The sequence below is a fragment of the Prenolepis imparis genome, unplaced genomic scaffold (genome assembly GCF_030444845.1).
Source record: "Prenolepis imparis isolate NDT839.2.m4 unplaced genomic scaffold, iyPreImpa1.0 SCAF_5, whole genome shotgun sequence".
In the NCBI taxonomy this organism is placed as follows: Eukaryota; Metazoa; Arthropoda; class Insecta; order Hymenoptera; family Formicidae; genus Prenolepis; species Prenolepis imparis.
This window is the reverse complement of record NW_028141163.1, coordinates 1749696-1771213: the sequence shown is the minus strand read 5'-3', so window position 1 is coordinate 1771213 and position 21518 is coordinate 1749696. Positions and strand designations below refer to the sequence as shown.

Here is a 21518-nt window from a genome sequence, read left to right as displayed (position 1 = left end):
AGAAAGTATAAGACTAACTAACTCCTAAGTGTTATTAATTAATGCGCTGTTATCGTTTACTTTGCAATTAATAAATCATCGCGCTACATTTCTTAATTTCTTAAACCTAATTATTATAAAAAAATTACATGAATTGGGATATGTATAGAGAACCGCTAATGAAAAATATTTTTACGACGATTTTCGTATATTAACGGGATGATACGACAAGAATAGAATCTCGTTGGGCAGAAAATGGATGAAATTAGCAATAATTAAAATTTCTCGACGAGAGAAAGGTTCCACGCTGCTTAGCTTATGGCTTGTATCTGAGCACAATGACAGATAGTTTCGGAGCCAGTCAGAAAGACCTGAACCATAGAGTCGGCGCTTTATTCATATTTAAGATTCCGAAGTGAGCACCAAACCATTGCATACCCCATGGATCTTGGTCTTCTCGCCTTACCCCTTATCTCGTCGGCTTTTCTACTTGCCGCTTTACCGCAGCCTTCGCTCTCCCTCTCTTTCGTCCCTTTCTCCCATCTGAACCATCCTACTGATCCTACATCAATCCACCTGTTCTCTCTCGTTTCTATCACAACGTGATATGACAAGATGCACAATTTGAACGCATTGAAAAAAATGTAAAATGACATGGTAAAACGAGTTTAGCGCCATTATATTCGATGATTCATTTAAATAATATCTACTTAAAATATCTGCTTCTTTTTTTTATATGTGTCTTCTTTATTTGTGCTGTAATGTAATTATTATCGGCGATTCTGAAATATTTGCGGTAATAAGGTACATAATCTTATTTAATTGAGATATCAAAATATGATATTTCCAAGCACACAAAGAAAAAAATTTGCTTTACGTGTAAACTAAATTTTTTCCACGATAAAATTGTAATTAGATTATAGATAATTTTATGTTATAATGTATTAATTATTATCGATGATTCTTAAATATTGGCGGTAGTAAGTATATAATCTTATTTAATTGAGATATCAAAATATGATAATACAATTCGAAACAATTGAACAATTTTTTTCTGCGATAAAAGAATCTATTTTAATTAGATCATAAATAATCTTGACACAAACTACACGCTGTGTTAAATAATCGAGCATCGACTTTTTTTACGCAGATATATCTGTTAAAACGTGCTTCGCGAGCGTAACCAATCGAGGACACATTTCGCTCGTTCAAATTGAATAGACGAGCAGCTTTAAAACCTGCAATCACAGCATCTCGCAGTTGAACGTACACGTAATTAGTAATTAGTAGTAATCGGCTGGATACGCGAGTGTAGCTGCTTACAAGAGAGTAGAGTTCTAGAGGAAAATCTCGATCGACTGAGTAATTCGCGAACGATGTCGCAGAGAAATGTCAACGCACTCTCTCTCCCTATTTTTCTCTCTCTCTCTCGCGATACTTTTCGCTCGCGTTGTCTCGCATATACAATTGCCAGAACGGCCAGATCGAGGTGCACGACGGTGGAACGAGAAAATAATTGGGCAGCATATAAAACACGATATATCGTCGGCGCATCGGGACGTGGGATGCGGTGCGGTGCAGCGGGTCGAGAAAGAGAGAGAGCGGCGCGGAGAGAAACGCGCTAGAATATTCACGCTGTGAAACGCGCGGCATATAAAATCATAGAGACACGAGTGGCTCTCGCTATATAATAATGCATAAGGAGGCGGCCGCTTCTCCGGAACAGGCCACGCCTCGCATTCCCGCGCCGCTAGGTGGCGGGGATATCCAGCATCCGCCGGAAGGGGGAATAAGACAGAGAGAAAGACGGATCGCAGCGGCCAGGTAGGAGAACGAGAAGCGAATGACGGAGGAAGCGAGGGGAAGCGAAAGAGCGACTCGAAAGGATTCCTCTCGCGCCCCTTTCGAGGTTCATTCGATCACGCTTCGCGGAGTAGGTTTCTTTTTTTATTTTGTTATTATTTTTTAAATCGCTCCTCTCGCGTCATATCTCGTCAATCATATTGCGATTGCGATCGTCGAGAACGACGGGGGGTCGCGGAAAAGGTCTAAAGACATTGTAAAGCACACAAGTAACAAAGAAAGGAAAAAAAGACCTATCTTACCTTTCTCTACTCATCTAGGAACAAGGCGTCGATAATCGAGCCCTCGGTCCTCGGTCATGCTCGTAAAAGTGACGGCGGGAGGCCAGGTCGTCCGTTCGTCTTTAAAAAGAAGGCACGCGGGGGAAGACGATGATCGCGAGGAAAAGTGCATGCGTGCGGCGTGTGCCCGGTGCGCAACAATAACGCGTGGAGGTCTCGACTTGTGCCGTTTACAAGGGTGGATCTCCGCATTCGCGCGCGGCGGCGGCAGCGGTGAAAGCGGCGGCGGCGGCGGCGCATAAAAAGGAACGGGGAGTATCGCGAAGGATGCCGAGAGTGGGGCGCAGGCGCGCGGGGTGGGATGGCGGGAGGGGTGGAAGAGCGGCTGGTCGCGCTCGTGGGGGGTGAGGAGGAGAAGGCAAAGCGCGCGCGGCGTCGTCGGTCGCAGTCAGTCGCGAAGCGCGCGATTGGGTGGGGGCGGAAGCGCGCGCAGGGAGTATCTCTTCTCCTACTACCACCACCACTACCACCACCACCACACCACACCACACCACGGCGTACGCGTCTCGACGACGGCGGAGAGGGGCGTCTGGACGTCAGGCCCAGAGCTGGTCCGTCCGTCGTCCGGCCGACTCGAGGTATCGCAGAGCTGCGGATTTCGCGCGAGATATAGACCCATAAACACGCACGCGTGTACACATCCGCGCTCTCGCGTGCGCGCGCGCACACACGTACACACACGCACTCACACACGCGTCCATCACATATCCCACACATATATATATATATATATATATATATATACATACATACACGTACACACAGACACAGTCAATCACCCCGCACACGTGTGTATATTGTATACGGGCAGAACACACACAGTGCATGACAGACAGAGCCATCGTTACGCTGCATATTACGTGTAAATCGCGGTAGACTCTGGCGCGCGAGTTGTACACATACACGGGTGTATACGTACGTACTTACCTGCGTCGCGACGTGCGGGCAGCCGCGAATGCCGCCGGTCTCTCGCCGCCATACTGTCGCGAGTCATCATCAAACGAGAAGCATCGACATCGTCGAGCAGTAATATCGAGATAGTACCGGGTGTGCAGTGGGTGAGCGATCGCAAGATTTGTGCCGCGAGAGCTGCTCGTCGTCCAGCTGAGCTGCGATGAAGGACAGCCACGAGACAACAACACTCGCTTCGTCCAAGCTGTGACAAAGGAAGGGACGAATCACGAGGCAACAACATTCGTTTCTATCGAAGCTGTGACAAAGTCATCGGAGACAACAACGGGACCTTTTAATTTCCAAAAGGTTTACGACTTTCCAAGCGGAAATCTATAAAGAAAGAAAGAGAGAGAGAGAGAGAGAGGAAGATACGCGTAGACCACGTGTCGCGAGGACGCATCGACGTGCTCCGAGTGAGAGAGAGAGAAAAAAGTTAGCATCTCAGTGCGCGCCGGGAACGACGGATTCTATCTCGGGACGATTTCGTAGATAAAAAGAGATCGCGTCGTCGCGGGTGGGGGATGGGTTAGGGTATCGGAGCGAGCCTCTCTATGGATTACTGGCCGAGTTGACACGCTCACCGGCCGGCGGGCGAGAGTAACGCACCTTTGGCGACGATCCACGTATGGAACGCATCGGGAAGCTTCGCGCCGCTTCGCGCGGGGAGGGTGCGGTTCCTCTAGATAGTTAGTGCCGATGAAGAACGCGGGCAGCGGTTGTTGTTGCGTTTTTTCGCCTTCGATTGTCACTGTGCTGCCAGACTGAGAAAAAGAAAGAGAAAGAGAAAGACATGCAGTGCGCCGCGATATTCCCGACACTGCAGCGACGTCGTCAACCGTTTCTTTACCGTCGACGACGTCTAGATTGACCGCGTCGTCCGCTTGCTTTCCGTCACTTTCCCGAGGAAGGGAAGAAAAGGGAGGAGGAAGAGAAGGACCGATAGATCCGGATCGACTCGGTCCCGACCGTCGGCGGACGACAGCGGCTGCTTCTTCTTCTTCGTCCAAGTGCGAGGAGAGTGAACCGATTCAATCCGCATCGGAGGGATGTCACGGAGAAAGCAGGCCCGACCGAGCCGTGCCCATCTTGAGGAGGATCTTGTCCAGGGGCCTCTGCTGATCACTCCGGTTGGAGTTTCCGTCACGAGCGAAATCCGTAAGTCGATCTCTATCCTTACATTCTTTCCCGGAATTTCGCAAGGATAAAGGGAGCTCTCTCGTGTCACACGTGTCCGCTCTCGAATAGATATCGTAAGCAAAATGACGACAAGGTGCAACTGTAGACGACTGTTGTCTAGAAAACAAAATGGAAAAATTTACACTCTAAAGCACAATATCCTTCGATCCCTTTCGACGATGCAGAGATTTGACTCTCGAAAGAGAGGCTAAATTTGATTACAGTTTAAATGACATTTGGGCTAAAACTGAAGTATACTAAATATATGTTTAGTTTAGCGAAATATAAACACGAGACTTTCAAGCTGTTCCGTCCTACAAAAGTAGCCTCAGTCTTAAAGAAAAGGACAAAATATGTCACGACGAGTGACGTTACAGAGTCAACAGTTTTTTTTCATTCTTACAATACATACAGATTAAGAGCGATAATGTATACACAATGATAATGTGTACGCAACGAAATGATTTTCTAGAGATCGTAAATATATATCACGTCAAGTCGAACGTTTTAATAGTAATATAATGCCGCAAAAAGTTACACGCCGTCTTTCCATAGACTCGACTTCCTACGCAGAATGAAGTGTATCGAGCTAAAGTTACGCGATCTCTTCGGTAGTTCCTCGGGGCGCGATAACGCGATAAGGAAAGCGCACTCCGGAGGTAGTAACGGTTTACGATATTGTCGGCGCACAAGCGTGGAAACTACGTGAGAAGAACCGAGAGAAGAACCGTCCCATCTATCGCCATCTACCGATCTTTATTTATCTGCGAAATCGACGATGACGACGAATCGCAAAGATACGAGATACTAGACGATAATAAATTCCGTGAATTAATGTCATCGAGATGTGTATACGAGACGCGAATCATATATGCCTCATGAGATTAATCAGCCCCCCTCACCCTCGGTAATACACTCGATTCGCTAAATGCACTGGAACCCGATTCACGAGAGCACTTTCCGTCGGATCGAGGCGCGTCTGCCTCGTCTCCGTGAATCCACTTCGATAAACGGACCTGTCTCGGCGTAACATCAAAGCCCGGCCTAAGAAACGGCCGATAAAAGCCCTTCCATCTCTTTCTCTCTCTCTTTCTCGCTGCCCGATCCCCGAGATCCCGTGAGCTTCTTCCCGCCGCGTTCCGCGGGACGATTAAATCGCACATACGAGAAGTTCCGTATCTTACCTTACGCGAAGCGATACGCGTTTCCGGTTTGGAAATTTCTTTCTCTCTCCGGTGATTTTTTATTTCACGCTCCGAAGCCTAAGAAACGCGCTTTAGCGCAACAGCAAATATTTGCGTTCTTCTATTACGAAAATAAGTACTGAAAAAGCTTTCCTCTAAAATTTACATAATGAAGTTGAAGACACTTGTAGTATGTTAAATATCGTAGCGCGTTAACTAATTGTGAGTTTTTTTTTTTTTTAGAACCACTGTCCATATAATTTCTATGCAACTGTCATATTTTGATATCAATCAGATTATAAAGGAAATTTGTAATTGCTATATAATTCTCTATAATACTTAAAAAAAAAATATGAAGATTACTATACAAGTAAACATATACATGTTTCTCTTCTCGAGATTTTTCCTTATATATATATCGCGCACGCGCGATCGCCAAATGTAGAAAATTTAAAACGACGATTTCCATCTATAGGAGCATATATACTTTATCGGATACATTTACGTCCCTCTTCCCCCCTCCCTCTCCCCCTTTCCCATTAAACATAACCAGAACTTGTCCGACCGCGAGGAGATAAGAACTCGTTACTATAAACTACTCGGTTTTACTGAAACCACGTACCTGGCATTCATATGTGTGTGTATGTATCCACATTTCGCGTATGTGTACCATTCGCGGAGAGATCACGTCTAACGTTTAATGCTGGACACGCTTAGCCTCGCCGAGGTATAAAAACGGATATTTCGCGCAGGGAGGAGCAGCCATTTTCGCGGAAAATATTTTGCAGAACGCGCGGCAGGGATATTTTCTCCCGTGTACGTGTAAAGGAGAGAAGATCTTTCGGCGGCGATCGCGTGAAGAAATTTCGGAAAGGCCCCTTATATCGGGCGAGACGCCGCAACAACATCGGGATGCTCTTAATTTGCCCAACTTTTTCAATCGCAAGTTTCTCTGCAAGCTCGCTCCCGCCTCGCCTCGCGTTGTTGTACTCTCCGCGAATAGTTGGAACATCTCGAAAACAACATAAAGCGCGCGTCTCATTCCTGTACGTGACAGGCCGGTTTCTTGCTGAGTCAGAAGCAAAATCGAAAATGTCTGCGGTTACCGCAGTAAGGATCGGTCTGAACGCGCGTGGACCAAAATTAAGTTTCGCCTAAATACAACGCGATAATTATTATTTAATTGTTACTTGCACCTCTTTTCCGGTATTCTTTATATAGTGTAATACTCGAAATACCTTCTTTACTCTATCGCATCAGGACGTTTATATACTTATCTGTGACATTCTGGAATGTATAATGATAAATTCAACCGTTAACACACGCAGATATGATACTATGAACACATCGAACGAAAACGTCGATAATAAGCTGTAAAATAACTTTTCGTCATCTGTCAACTTCATCGACTTTGTCTGAATTTTTGACATCATGCGGTATACGAGAATGAAACTTTGGACACACACACACACACAAATATAGAAGTCTGTTTCACAATTCACGAAGAACTTTTGTGGATATGTCTTTCTCCCCGATTTCGAATGAAATTCGATGTGTTTGTAGAGCAAACTTAAGATTATAAAAGATACAAATTTCCGTCTTTACGATGAAAGCCATATATGATTTATTTGCTAATATACTCACTCAGTTTATTATTATTATATACAAATGAAAAACGTCTCTCAGTTGTTCTTTTTTCATTACGTTTACAAATATTTCTCTTTTTCTATCGCACGTGTTAAATGCAGCCATAAGTAAAAGCAATGGCGTTAATCGCATTTAATTTTTGTTATACTTTATCGTAAAAAAAAAATGTATATATATAATTTATGTTATCAATAATAATTAAAATTGCGATAAGTCAATGTTGATGTTTGACAACTGAGAGCTCGAGGTTAAAAATTAATTGAATTTATATTTATATTGTGTGTCATAATCTATATTAAATATATATACACGTATACATAAAGCATAGGAAATTTTCTAATCAAGGAATCTATCGTTCCTTATGATCGGTCTTTCCACTCAAACAGACATAACGAACATTCATGAATCATAAGTAGTGAAACGCAGTATTCACAAATCAATTTGCATTTCTTTCGCTGTTATCTTAATGTTATACATACCACGAAAATATGAGCGACGAGTCGCCGTATCAAGGGGCCATTGTATTACAGAGATAAAGCGATTAATATATCGAATAACAAAGTTATAACGAGTGTGAAAATATTCGTATATATATTATAATTTCGACCGAAACTTTGCTTTTAATTCCGTTTATTTGATAATGGAACAAATATATATTGTACATATTTCTGGAAATTTCTGGGAAATAAGAATAAATTCAACACACAAAACTAAGATATAAAAATCGCAAAAAAATAAAAATAAAAATGCTAAATTTGACAGAAATAGATGTGTAATAAATAGTTATTCGCGCGTACTTTTTCAATAAACGAATGTACAGAATCTGTGTCAAGAACCGTGCAATTTTTATTTAGAAACATTTTGTTGGAAACAAGATCGGTAAAGTTTAAAATTGTCCTTTATTAATTATTCATTAATTATCGTATAATTATCGTTGCGAAAAATGGGACGAGAAGATACGACAATCTTTTCGTGCAGACGAGCAAGAGAAAAAAAAATGGGATTATATTAGAAATAATATTTTATCGCGAAGTAACAGATAGAAACTCGTAGAAAAGGCGAGGATATTTTCGGTCGTAAGTTTCAATCGTTTGAGAATTGGACGAAGCTTAAGGATACTGGAATAGCGCCAAGGCTTCTCACATCGAACGGATAGGATTATATATCATCCGCGTATGTGTAGAAAAAAATTACACATATAATCGCACATATAACCGCACGATATTTGCTCGACCTGTCACTTTCGCTAAAAGATTCGATCAGCTGTCATCTCTTGGTTCGGCGTCTCGTCGAGAGAATTAGCGTATAGAGAATTTTGACGAGCGTTTTTCCCCTCCGAAGCGATTGGTGAACGGTCAGAACAGAATATGCTGACGCTGAGGTAGATCGTTGACAGACGAATAGAAAGAGAGAGATAGAGAGAGACATCCCGTCGTGTGTGTCCATCGTCGAGGAAGACGGGAAGTTGTCTGCCGCGTCGGACGGCGGCTAATGTGTGACAAGTAACTAAGAACCGTCTGACTTGCACCGACTGCATATTAATAGATCTTAATATGCGCGCGCGACTGCTCTTAAGCCCGGCATCGCGTTATGTCAGGTCTCTCTCTCTCTCCATCTCCCCGCCCTCCCGATTTCTGTCCCCGTCTCGAAACTTTAAACAACGCGATTCTCGACGACGATCCGATGGATGGGTCATTCCTCCAAAACATTCAATGAGATACTAATGGAAGAGGTTCGCCGGTTCGTTCGAACCTCTTCTTCCCTCGCCGCTCGGTTCGCCACGTGGATTTATCGTCTTCGGGACAGCAGCCACTTGTAGTTTGTCACGCGAACGCGAAATGAGAATATTATCCGCGAAGTACGCGTCCTCGTCTCGTGATTCGCGTATAGATTTGACAAATTGCAGCGAGAGAGAGCTCTCTATCTCTCTCTCTTTCTCTTAGGGGCGTCCTCCGTCGGTTATATAATTATCTCACACGTTGCATACGGGAATGCTTTATCGGTTATCGTAATTCATTGTACTTTCTCGATTGCGAAGATGGGATGTAACATAAGATATCGAATTGACGCTTTTTGACATCAAAAGAACTGGTTCATTGAAATAGCACGATTATATTATTTATTGCCCCGCGCTGCTTAACATACATATCTTTAACATAAAGTATGCAGATAACAGAGTACTTTACAATGAGGGCATATCTGTATATGCATTATTATGATAAAGCAAATAAATATAGATATGTTTAAATATTTAAAAGCTTGCACGAGTTCGACGAAAACCATTTTTTTTTACATTTCCAGATATGAAAAAACTCGGATTGTCCGATAATATATGCGCGACTGTATGATTATTGTATGTATATTTTTTTGTTAGTCGTTAGTCGATTGTTGTAAGCTTCAGTATCGTAACACGATGGTAGAGACGCGAAATTGTACACAGAGAGAATTTTCTCTTAGAATTTAGCCTGAAAACCCTGGCAATCGTGGGACAATATGGTACAGAAAGAATTGTATGAGAATTTCTCTGATTAATATTTATCACAATAAAAAATAATATCTATCACAATAAAATATAAAATATGTTTGATTAATTTTACCATGCAGTTTAGTAAAATTAATCAAACATGCTTTATATTTTATTTTTATTCTGATAAATATTAATCAGAGAAATTCTTATAAAATTCTTTACCATATTGTCCCACGATTACCATGATTTTCAGGGTAAATTGTAAGAGAAAATTCTCTCCGTGTACGAGCATAGACTGAGAAAGGAGACTGTTTTAAGAGATAGCGCGATTGCGAAACGAGAGAAAATAAATGACACCAAATGACATAAAAATATTTAAAAGACAGAAGAAGAATATGAGAGAAAAAATGTGTTCGATGCGTTATCGCGCTTGACCGTTTGTCGCGTATGAATATTTAGACGCGAATATCTACTATGTTACACAATGTATCAGTACAAGGAGACAAACGGTTATCACGCCTTAACAGTTTTGCTTATTATTAATCGCTCGCTGCTTTTATTAACTTGTCCTCAAGCTGATAACACGCATAAATGAATTATAACATGCTTATGAAAGTTTACAAATAAATGTCACTCATTCAATGAAGAAGGTCTCTTATACATTATTAGACTTGAGAATATATTACATAGATCGTCATCGCATATGCATGCCAAATATCGCTTGTAAATATTTGTTTGCGACGTCTTCGCATTTAATTTGCATATTTATGTTGCGCGCGATTCAAATAACAATTATCTATTGTTTGCTATTTCATACGTAGTATCATGGAAAAAAAATTTAGCTATGGTGGCTAATATTTTTTTTCCATGATGGTAAAAAATTATGAAAAATCCGGAAAATATTTTCAGAAGCGACGTAATAACTTATTACCTTGTGTCTCCTTTTGGTTTCCTCTATGAATATTTTCGATCGGTATCCCGTGTATGCACAGAATTGCGTGGCAACTCTTGGACACGTCTATTTAAACGCACGATTTAAAAACAATGTTAATGACGGAAGACGTATGACGCGTGAATTTTTATCGCACCTACCAAAATTCCGATACTAATTAGCGATTTCGGTCCCGCTGCATTCCTGATCTCTTTAAAAATATCACTCGAAAGCCGATCGAACATGATGAATGTCTCGATTATATATTGAAAATTATGTGTAGATTTAAAAATAAGACTTGTAACACGTTAAGTAAAAGGTGTTAAAATATATTACGGAATTACCGGGAATTACTGACGTGTAATTTAAGATGAAAATCTGTTTTCAATGTTCTCCTTCATATTAGTGAACATATTTTGCAAATTGCCGTGCGCGACGAAACTTGAGGTTTCTTTCGGCAAATAGCAAAGTAATTGGAGCAGTAAGAAAGAAGATGGATTGACGTATGACAAAATAATATGGCTAGAGAGAAACACACACCCCATTCTAATTAAATTATCTTGACTGTCGTCGAGTTGAATCACTGTCTCTTCTTCATCGCTATACTATTTGCGTATATTAGTATGATTAAGTAGTTTTGACACAACTCCAAGTAACTCTCGCATCATCCGGCAGGCAAAAGATTACTTTAGATATGAATTGAAAGTCAAACATTCTCAAACTGTAGCAAACTGTCCATTCCGAAAACGAGGAACAAAAAAGAAAGCGAGATAAAAAATATAGAAGAATAGTAAATATGCAGATAAAAACTAAAAAGGTTGAACTTTTTCTTATATACCGTTTCTTCAAATTAACGTTGTTTATTGACCCCCGCGACGACGCGCGTAAATCGATAAAATTCGAGAGTTAGGCGAAATGGTAAAAAAAATTAAAGCCGCGTTGAAAGAAACGAGGGAGAATCTGAGGAAAAAAATATAGTTGCTGACTTACCGGTTTCTTGCCCTTTGTCGTGCGTGAATATTTTTGGTCGACATCGCGTGGATGCGGGGAAACGCGTGGGTGTCTGCGACTGTCCCGTCTGCCAACCCCAATCTATTAGACATCTTAGTGTAAGTGCGCGTGCGCGCGCGCGCGCATTTCTCACGCACACACATGTACATACGTGCATTCGGGGTCGGGCTCCTCTTTTTTGCTCCTCTCCTCGCCTTCTTCTGTCGCCGACGATCGGTAGAAAGGGGGGAAAAAAGAAGGAGGAACGTCCGCGAGAGAAGAGACAATGCCGATGCTTCTCCGCAGAATCTCGGAGAAGCGAATGACCGGAGTGTACCTGAAAAATTGATCGCGAGCCCCGACACTGGACGTTCGAAATGTCTTCTTATTCGCGGACGAAGCGAGGTAAAAAGCATTTACAATATGCAGATTGTTCTTATTGTCACGATTCTCAGTATTACACATTCCGAAGGTCATCGTGTTATCAAAATATATGAGATATCAATCTATTTGCATTAATAAAATATAAGCTAAAAAAGCGAATGTCGGAACGTTAATCGTCGATAAAATACTTTTTTACATTGACATATGAGATGGTCATTTTATGAGCGGATCTCGCGATCTTACCTAGGCCTGTGGAACGTACATATGTACATGCTCTGCGATGGCGAGCCCGCAATTCGGAATTCCGCGCGGCAGTAAAAGGCGGCACCTTGCATGTTACCCTCGCCTCGCGCCCAACAATTACCCCGCGATATTATTTATATCGATGTCCCGGCAGCATGTCGTCGCGTTCCGTCATTCCGTTTCTTCTCCGTCGCGTTATGTCACGGCCGTTCTCGTTTCCCGACCGGTGTCTCGAGATCCGCGATCCGATCCGGTCCGCTTCGCGGTTCTTCTGCGCGTCCTTCGCGCAAAACCTGGGGTTGAGCATTCCTTCGCGGAAGAGGCGAAGGTCGAGGCCAATTATCGTGCGAGCCGCGAAGGCGGCTTAATGCGATCCCCTATGACGGGTCATATTCGGTGTCTCCTCTTCTCCTCCCCTTTTTGCTCCTGTCGTTGACGACGATTCCACGTTGGCGTCAAAGAGCACCGATACGCGCCTATCTCTGCCTCTCTCTCTCTTTCTCTCTTCATTCCCTCGTTTCCATCCGGTCTCCTCGAGCTTTCCTCCATCTCTTTTCTACCGGATTCTTTTCGCCGCTTTTTTCAACGAACGAGACACTTCGTCGTTCTTCTATCACAGAGAGTTCGGTACAGTACGGTACCTTCGGTGAGAGATCCGAAGAGAGATCAGAGAAGGTGACCAGCGCGTCGTAACCGTAATTTCTCAAAAAGATTCCGATGCTCGCTCCTTCCTTCCTTTACGGTTATTCTCATCCCCCGGAGTGTCCCTCTCTTTTTCTGTCGCTTTTTCTTGCTCTTTCCCGTAACGTTTCTCCACGCTTCTCGATACGAACCGTCAGCATGTGTCCGAGAACTTTAGATGGACAGGTAGATTTTCGCTAACAAATTGATCGGGATGAGAGACCGGGACAGTATCTGGCGTTTCTCGCCGTTATAGACGAACGTCGCCTCGATGAGCAGAGACTTTCGAGAAATCCTCACTTTCTTAGACTCTCCCTCTCGCGCGCGCGCGCGCGTCAACGATCGAGATCGAAATTTTAGCGATTTATTCTGTGAAGCTAATGGAAATCTCGCACAATGTTGCTACAGCTGGCGATGAATATATTTATCATGTGTTTTTAAAACTTATGCAAATTTATTGCCCATAGTTGCGTTATACCGGAGCCATTTATCCTCTACTACATTAATATATTAATAAAATTATTACATTAGTAGAGGAGAAAAAGACGAGTGTTGTTTGTATATGATAAAGTATATTTAATGTGCATAGAAATGCGCGATTTACGCGAGATTTTAGCATACAGTTACATCGTAGTAGCTAAATTTATGGCTGACTTAAAACAACTCGAGAATCGGCAGCTATAAAAGCGCGATATATATAATTATTTCGTCGTTTTCTGAACTGTTGCACAGTGTGACTGACCCTGAATCGATTGAACGGACGCGGTTATATCGATCGCCACATTGATCCATACCAAAAAATTTCCAAGGACAACGAACGACGGCTGGTTATTAAGAATTATACGGCTGGGTGACGTGAATTATTCATAAAATACGACGGGTTCGACGGGTATGGACGAAATTTTAAATGACGCAGGTGAGACATGTCGCCTTGAACTTATGGACAGGACGAATAATTTCCATGTGAACGTTATATAATAATTCGCGCAAATCGAATTAATGAAAATCCGTAATCGTCGCGTAAGTATATTTGTTCTTACGTCCAAAGATCTGTGTGCAAAGTGTATACATATACATATATATCGCGCCCGTCGACATGATAAAGAGATAGAGGCGCGTGTAATGTATGATAACAAGGCGTGAATTATTGATACCCAAAACTGATTATCCTTGTAAAAAGTCGTGTGATTGGGCACATTTCAATTCATTCTGTGCTGAATTTATAAAAGTTTAATGCGCATTGAATATAACTCGTGGTTTCTAATTAAAAATTATGAAGAGAGAAATTAAAGGCATCCCGAACTCGATCGAAAAGAAATTTAAAGAAATTCGGAGACAATCGATCCCTTCCGATTGTTCATTCATCGTGAATATAGCGTGTGTTGTACATAATCTTGCAAATTGATTGATAATTTTGAAATTAATTCTAAAATTTTAATTAATTTTCTGCTATTATATTTTCCATATCCTTCGCGAGCGAGAAAAAAGAAAATAATCTACCTTCAGGGTGGAATATATCGACATTGGACGATCAGGGGTTGTGCGTTTAAGAATTCGACTTCGCCAATATTTTAGATAAACCGTTCATATCTGTCAGTATCTAATTTTCATCATCTGCTTGTTCTAATATCATCACTTCTCGCCGGTTTCATCTTTATCTGGCTTTCGTTTCGATCAATTAGCCGAGAATCGTCTCGAGTTTGCTCATTTAGGTACTAGAACTATGAGAGCCACTTATTAAGGATGTTTTTCCATTTTCTCAAAGTGGTTCTGTGTCTTTTCTTTCTCTCGATATATCCTCACTTTTCAAGGAAGTATAAATGACTAGAAAATACTTTGCTTTCAGAGAAAATATAACATGGTTATTTCATTTCATGGTCTGTTGTGTGATGGACGATATGTTAATGCGATCGCACACAGATTTGTAAAGTAAAATTTATAAAGTAAACTCATTTTTTTTTATACGTAAACGCTATTTAATAAATTATTTCTTTTATTGGCGCATTAATATTGCGATACCAGTGATAGTATGCCGTGATTAATGTATAATATAACTATTATATTACGATAATGAGAAAAAAATGATAAATCTTGTAGATGTGAATAAACATGCGTAGAATGTGCATAATGTTTCCATAAATTATGGAATCTGCTGCCCCTTCGTGTATACAACAGCCTTAAACATTACCTAACCTACCTCAAGACATAGTATCTTTGGATATCTGTGTGGTCGCATCACACTACGGAGATATTACGTCATGCAAAATATTCTTGTATTTAATTGCCATATATCACGTAATGTCTCTCGAATCTCTCGTTCCCGAAGCGAAAATGCTGCCGTAATAAAATATACTTCACGAACACACACAGGACAAGAATTATCGCGCACGATGTTGCAAATTCCAAAACTCTGCGCATGTACGTAACGAGAAATAGCATTCTCGGATCGAAGCTCGAATAGCCCGTGAAACAACTATTCTCGTAAATATCGCAAGTTAAATCAATGACTATAATTTAGCGATGCTTTTTACAATATAAGGGGCTTCTGTCGGAGAATAGTTTAAATAATCTTCGCAACAACTTAATTTTATCGCGTCTCATCTTATTAAAATAAAAAGCATGATTATAAATTCGTTGAAATGTATGTGTGTGCGTGTATCCCTATTTAACATATTTCATATATTATTTGACGCTATAAATTGACATTATTTTTATCGGTTGATCAATTTGTATAAATTTTTTTTATTACAAATTGAATCGATTGTGCAATGCATTGCGTTTTACATTTATTTTTAATCTTTTTAGCAATGGAGCATATTTTATATATATATTTAAAAGTAATAATTTTTATAAAATCCTGAGATTGATTTTTTATTCATAAACGGTTTTGTATGCTTACAAAATACGTTAGTATCTCGGCTAAATCTACCTACCATGGCATTACTATAATGTCGCATGTAAGTTGATATGCCTGGGACTACGGAAGAGCAAAGAATCCGTGGTTCTATAGTTCACCATTCTTTTTCGTTAAACGCTCCTCCTCTTTTGCCCCTGCTCCAATGAGATTCTCGTAACTATTATTTACAAATCCTTCAGTTAGTTAAGAAAATCTACTTATATTTGTAATTGAATGACCGATTGTAATTTTTAACGTGTTTTTTCATCAATATTTCATACATTACACAATATTTAGCGTTAAATTATTCGAACGGACAGAGAAACCAAATTCGTACATCGTTCACTGGCGTGTTGCAAGGGCAAGACGTCCAATTGACTCGCTGCCAAATTAAGTTTTGATTGTGCAGAAAATAGAACTTTAAACGTTCGAATAGTAAAAAGAGCTTAGATGTATTAGCTAAATTAATATTAATTTATGTTTATGAAACTTTGGCACTCCTTCTCAAGTTACTTCGTGCCAATTTTATTATATTTCCTTTAAAACTTTTACTACATATATTTTTCGTGCTGTGATCGTATTATTTTCTTTAAAACTTTTACTACACATATTTAAAAAAAAATAAAAGATAATGAAAAACAATAAAAGATATACGTGACAAAATTGAGATACATGTCAATCGTATATCGTTAATTATAATCATATATAAATTATTGATTCTTGTAATATGTATATTCAAGATATGATAAAAACTCGCAATAATTTGAATACTTAAAAAAAAAATCGATACTTGTAGATACAAATCGATAATCTTTTAGCGATAAAGCGATCAAGGATACGGTTGATAGGATTTTGTCATTTTGTGAAAATACCATGAAAGGCACGAAATGGCGTGAAAAGGAGGGATGATGATTATGACGTCTGCCAGTTGGATTAATTTGAGTTTCGGGGAAGGTTGAGTGAGCACCTTCTCGGGGGTGGAAGCAAAGAGAGAGAGAGAGAGGGAGAGGGTGGCGTTAACAGTAACAGCGACACGCACCCAAAGTGCGGAGTGGAGGCCTGAAATTGGCCGCGTAGACTGCCGTACCATTCGTAAAATGTGCGTCGAAGCGACGACACATCAAAAGCCGTCGTTTAAGAGGGTCATATTATTTGGCGCGCGCGGGAGCGAAAGGGTTATCAGCCGTCATCGCTATATCGTCGACGCCGAAATGCGCGCGAGAGGAGGATACCACCCTATTTACTTAACAACCAGCACCAGCAACCGAAACCCAAGCGGCCCCGCGGGCTTATTGCCAACCGACGCCTCCTCTCGTCACTTCTTCCATGTACACACCATGTGCCCATTATGTACAACCGCTATATGTATCTCCTTGGGTGTTCGTGAGAACTTAATCGCCAGCGGTGGCACGCGCCGCGCCGTCGACATCATCGAGAGAACCCCCTTCTTCCCTCCTCTCCCGCCGTTATGATAACAATAATAACTTTAGTGAGGGCGCGACAAGAAATTACGAATATGTCAACGTCGATATTGAGAAAAAATTAATATAGGCGAGGCGATATTGCGGTCGATTTAATCAAGAGTGAATAGAGTCACGCAAAAATGTCAAATTAGAGAAAATTAATAAGTTAATTAACGTCCATGAAATATCATTTTGCTCCAAGGGCGCTTTATGTCTCAATATCTTTCTTTCCGTGAGAAAGTGAAGGATTATTGAATTCTCATAAAATGGCAAAATTGTCCTATTGTTATATTTTTACATATACGCTTCAGTAAAAAATACAGATAATTTTTGTATATAATATTGCACAAATGGAAAAGCAAATCTGTAATACAGTAACTGGGAGGTATATATAGAAGAAACCTGATACGAGAGAACAGTAGTTTGCTCGATTTTTTATTACCGGAATAAAATTACGTAACTGTAAAGATTTTTTTTCTTTTTTTTTTTTCTCTTTTAGGAAGCTCTGTATTTTATACAAAAATCGGTAGTCTCGATTCTAGGAGAACAATGAAAATGTTTCATTTTCCGCTCGAGGTCCATAATCACCCATCACCGGAAGGCGCGGTACGCCCGAGAACTGTGGGAATGATTCCATCGATCGTAACGCTGCCCAACCCGTAATACGCGCATTAAAAAAAGAGACACACGAAACGAGATGGAGGACGCGAGAGACACGAATAGAGGAGATAGATAGATAGATAGATAGATGGAGAGAGATAGGAGAGCAGAGAGAACGGAACGTATATTGACACAATGCTCGTATTCCAATATGTCCAAATGTTTCCGCTCGGTCGCACCGCGAACGCTATGCGGGGAGTTCGGGAAGCGGATATCGCAAAATAATGACAATCGGCGTCGCATACACACATAGACTCACACACACACACACATATAAATATACACGCACAAAATGCGTAGAGAGACGTGTTGTAGCCGCCGCCGCAACAGCGACAACGCCTGGAGGCTGATGAGCGGCTAATGGGGGACTTCCCCTCACCGGTGCTCCATCGACGTGCGACGTGCATCGGTGTTTTGTCATTGGCAATGCCGTTACGTTATGATCGGCTCTGTCGGATCATGCCGTGTACGTGTGTAGAAGCGAACGCGTATACATATACGCACCGTGTGTGGCAGGGTTGGAAGATGAGAGAGAGAGACGGGACACTATTCCTTGTACGGAGATCGGGGCGGGTGTCCCGTTTTCCGGGTGACTTGGCTAAACGGGATCGCATTAGCACATAGTTGCCCCCATCGACGCGATGGGAGATTAGCATCTCGATTTTTTCCCCCCACTCTCCGTCTCGCTTGCGAAAACAGTCTCTCTCTCTTTTTCTTTTTCGATCATAGCTGCAAACGGAGTGCGAAGTTGTTGCATAGTCGAATATGCGAGACAAACGAAAAAAAAAAAAAAAAAAAAACCAGGTGGCTCTTTTATTTCGACAATTCATAGATTCGAATATCAGTATGTTTCGCAGACAACTTCCAAAGTTTCGCTTTAATATATTGTATGATTTATTCAAGGATGGTGTAAATGCAATTTCTCGAAGCTTTACTTCAATAAGATACGGATATAAAAATTGAAACACTATTGATTTTTTAGTGACATTTCGAAATTATATTTGTGGATTGCGCTGTTTTAAAATAAGATTTATATTTTTTGTGTCAGGTTGATTTTATTTTTATAATTGCTCTAATTTAAAACTAAATTTTAAAACGATAATTTATATACATATAGTCTTTACACACACGATATGTCTATGCAATCATAAAAGTAATATTTCGTCAATATATTCTTTGATCAATTTTATTTAAATATTTTTTTTAATAGCAATAACTTTATTTTAATAGTTATATAATAAAAGAAAAATCTAAGAGAGAGTTTTCATCAATTTAACTTTAAAATTGTAAACAATAACATTTTGTTCATTTTATTCTAAATAAATTATATACATTTTAAATTTTACGATAAGAGCAACAATAACTTACGATCTGTCGAAATATTTTCGGAAATACCTCATTCATTCTAGGATTTTCGAATATTCGGTATAAGTTCTATCGCTGAATTATACATTAGAGATTTACATAAACCATGTGTACAGTGCCTTTTTGGAGCCATACCGGTACAAAAACTGAAAATTTGTCAGATGTTTCACGCCGGGCTTTTTCTATGCTGCTATACGCAAAACGAACGAGACGCATCGCTTTGTGTCACCACGTTTCTCTCTGAATTTTTTCGGACACCAGCAAGCGCATACGCCAGTTTACGTCGGCGTTTTATCGCTCTTGGCTCTCGTTGAACAAGTCCCGTTTCTCTCTCTCTCTCTCTCTCTCTCTATCCACGTTGATCTTCTTTAACGAATCAAAAGTTTTTGTCGGAGCATTAAGTCGGCGGAGGCTAATTATCGGTATGGTCGAGTACCGCTGCCCTACTAATTGGAGAACCCGTCGAAACTATTTCACGGAAATCTATAAAAACGCCAGCTTCATCTCGAAAATTAAGTTTCTAATGCAGTCTATTGGATACTCGTGTGCAGAGCGCGTTGCTCTTTAAACGCTTGTTACCAAGTAAAGAGGAAAGTTTCAGGAAAAGTTTGTCTGTGCAAATCAGTAATTCCATCCGAAGTTTGTCGAAAATTATGAAAAAACGCGGTCGAGATATTTCTGAGATTATCCATTTCAATTCTTAACAGTGCAATATCGTAAAAAAAAATTGCTCGTTAAAAAATTATACTTGTATCGTTCATGCTACTTGTGACAGACATGAAGAGCTTTTAATATAGTCTATTATTCAACTGCGTCTACCTATTATAAAGGTTAATGAATTATTTTTAATATATGATAAGTTCAAATCGATCAATGCTCATTAATAAACACGAGTATACTGAATTATAATGCAAATGATAAAAAAAATTAAATTACTTATATATATAATATCTTGAAAAATCATTGGTCAAATATTGTAAAGCATTACTGGCGATAGTTGAATGTAATAGACGCGCAATGACAATGAGAGACATACTATGGGAGACCATAGAAATAGAGTACCGAATACCGAAACCCAACACTTTCGAGAACATCCAACCGGTGTCGTTGACGAGGAAAGAGAGAGAGAGAGAGAGGAGAGAGAGAGAGAGAGAGAGATGGAGAGAAAGACGCGTTGACGAGCCTAGAAGAAATCATTCGCGATAGGGCTTCCGCGGGTATTAATGCATCGAGGGATTGGATTTTCGGATACCTATACGCGCCGGTGACGCGAACGTCAGACCGTCCTCTCTCCCCCTTCTCTCACTTTCTCTTTCTCTCTCTCTCTCTCTCTCTCTCTCTCTCTCTCTCTCTCTCTCTCTCTCTCTCTCTCTCCGTGTGACAAGGAGCAGCCAGGCAGCAACCCCTACGCAGGGGTCTCGTCCCTCGATGCGCGCACCGCTGATGTGCTCGTTAGCATATCATACGTGCGGCATACCGTGCTCGTGGTGGGGTTAGAGGGTTAAATTCTCGACCAATAACAATCCATCCCAAGCCTGTCGCCCGGGTCGCGCCCTCGCCGCGCGAACCCTCTCTCGCACCAACGCGAGGATCCGGTATTATAATTCGAGGGACCTATCTCTTTCTCTCCCTCTTTCTCTCCCTCTCTGATGCTAACCACTTAGACCGTTTATTTGTCTATCCAGCGATCAGACAGCTCAAAGCGACCAGTCCTTCCCGCGACTCCATTTTTTCTTCTCGATCCTTTCGCCATATTGGCCGGTTCTCCGATATATCGCTTCTCCGATTACAGAAATCCAGCCGTCGATCTTCGACGTGGGATCGCGTGCAAGTGCGACTGCGCCGGCACCGCGATGATTACGAAAAATTTTCTTAGGCGTCTTATCGAGTGAGATTCATTGTCTTACGTTTTTTTTTATTGCGACCTCAATATCATCCGCCATAGTAGGTAGATATCGATTTTGTTCGCACATGTAAAGTTGGATAATTCATTCCGCGAGCCGAACGCAAGCTATTAATTTTTTTATTTTTTTACAAGTAAATAGTAGCAATTTTTTTTATAAAAAAATGCGTTTGATATTAAAATTGCACGGATATATAATTTGTCATATGTATTTCGTAGCGGAGACTGACGTGTGTGAGTTGACATCGCGGTAGATTTTAACGAAACGCGGCATCTCTGAATTAGGTACAAGAAGCTGGCACGTATCCAAGGTCGGATAAATACAGATATTTCCAACGTTTGTATTATTGTTAATTACGTGTGTAAATCGTGTTAAGCAATTAGCGCCCGCGCGTCTCTCTCTCTCGGTAAAAAATAATCATAATCACTCTCAAGACCACATAAATATCTC

At 40.9% G+C, this 21518-nt stretch overlaps 1 protein-coding gene across 4 annotated transcripts in view; it reads left to right on the top strand.

Annotated features, from left to right (window-relative positions):
* Positions 1-2682: 2682 nt before the first annotated feature.
* Positions 2683-21518, top strand: part of Salm (spalt major) — a 70558-nt gene continuing 51722 nt past the window's right edge. For all 4 annotated transcript variants that reach the window (XM_083039214.1, XM_083039213.1, XM_083039212.1 and 1 more), the window contains exon 1: positions 2683-4232. In XM_083039214.1, the coding sequence (XP_082895340.1) occupies positions 4124-4232 (109 nt within the window). In that variant the 5' untranslated portion in view covers positions 2683-4123. The remainder of the gene's footprint in view (positions 4233-21518) is intronic.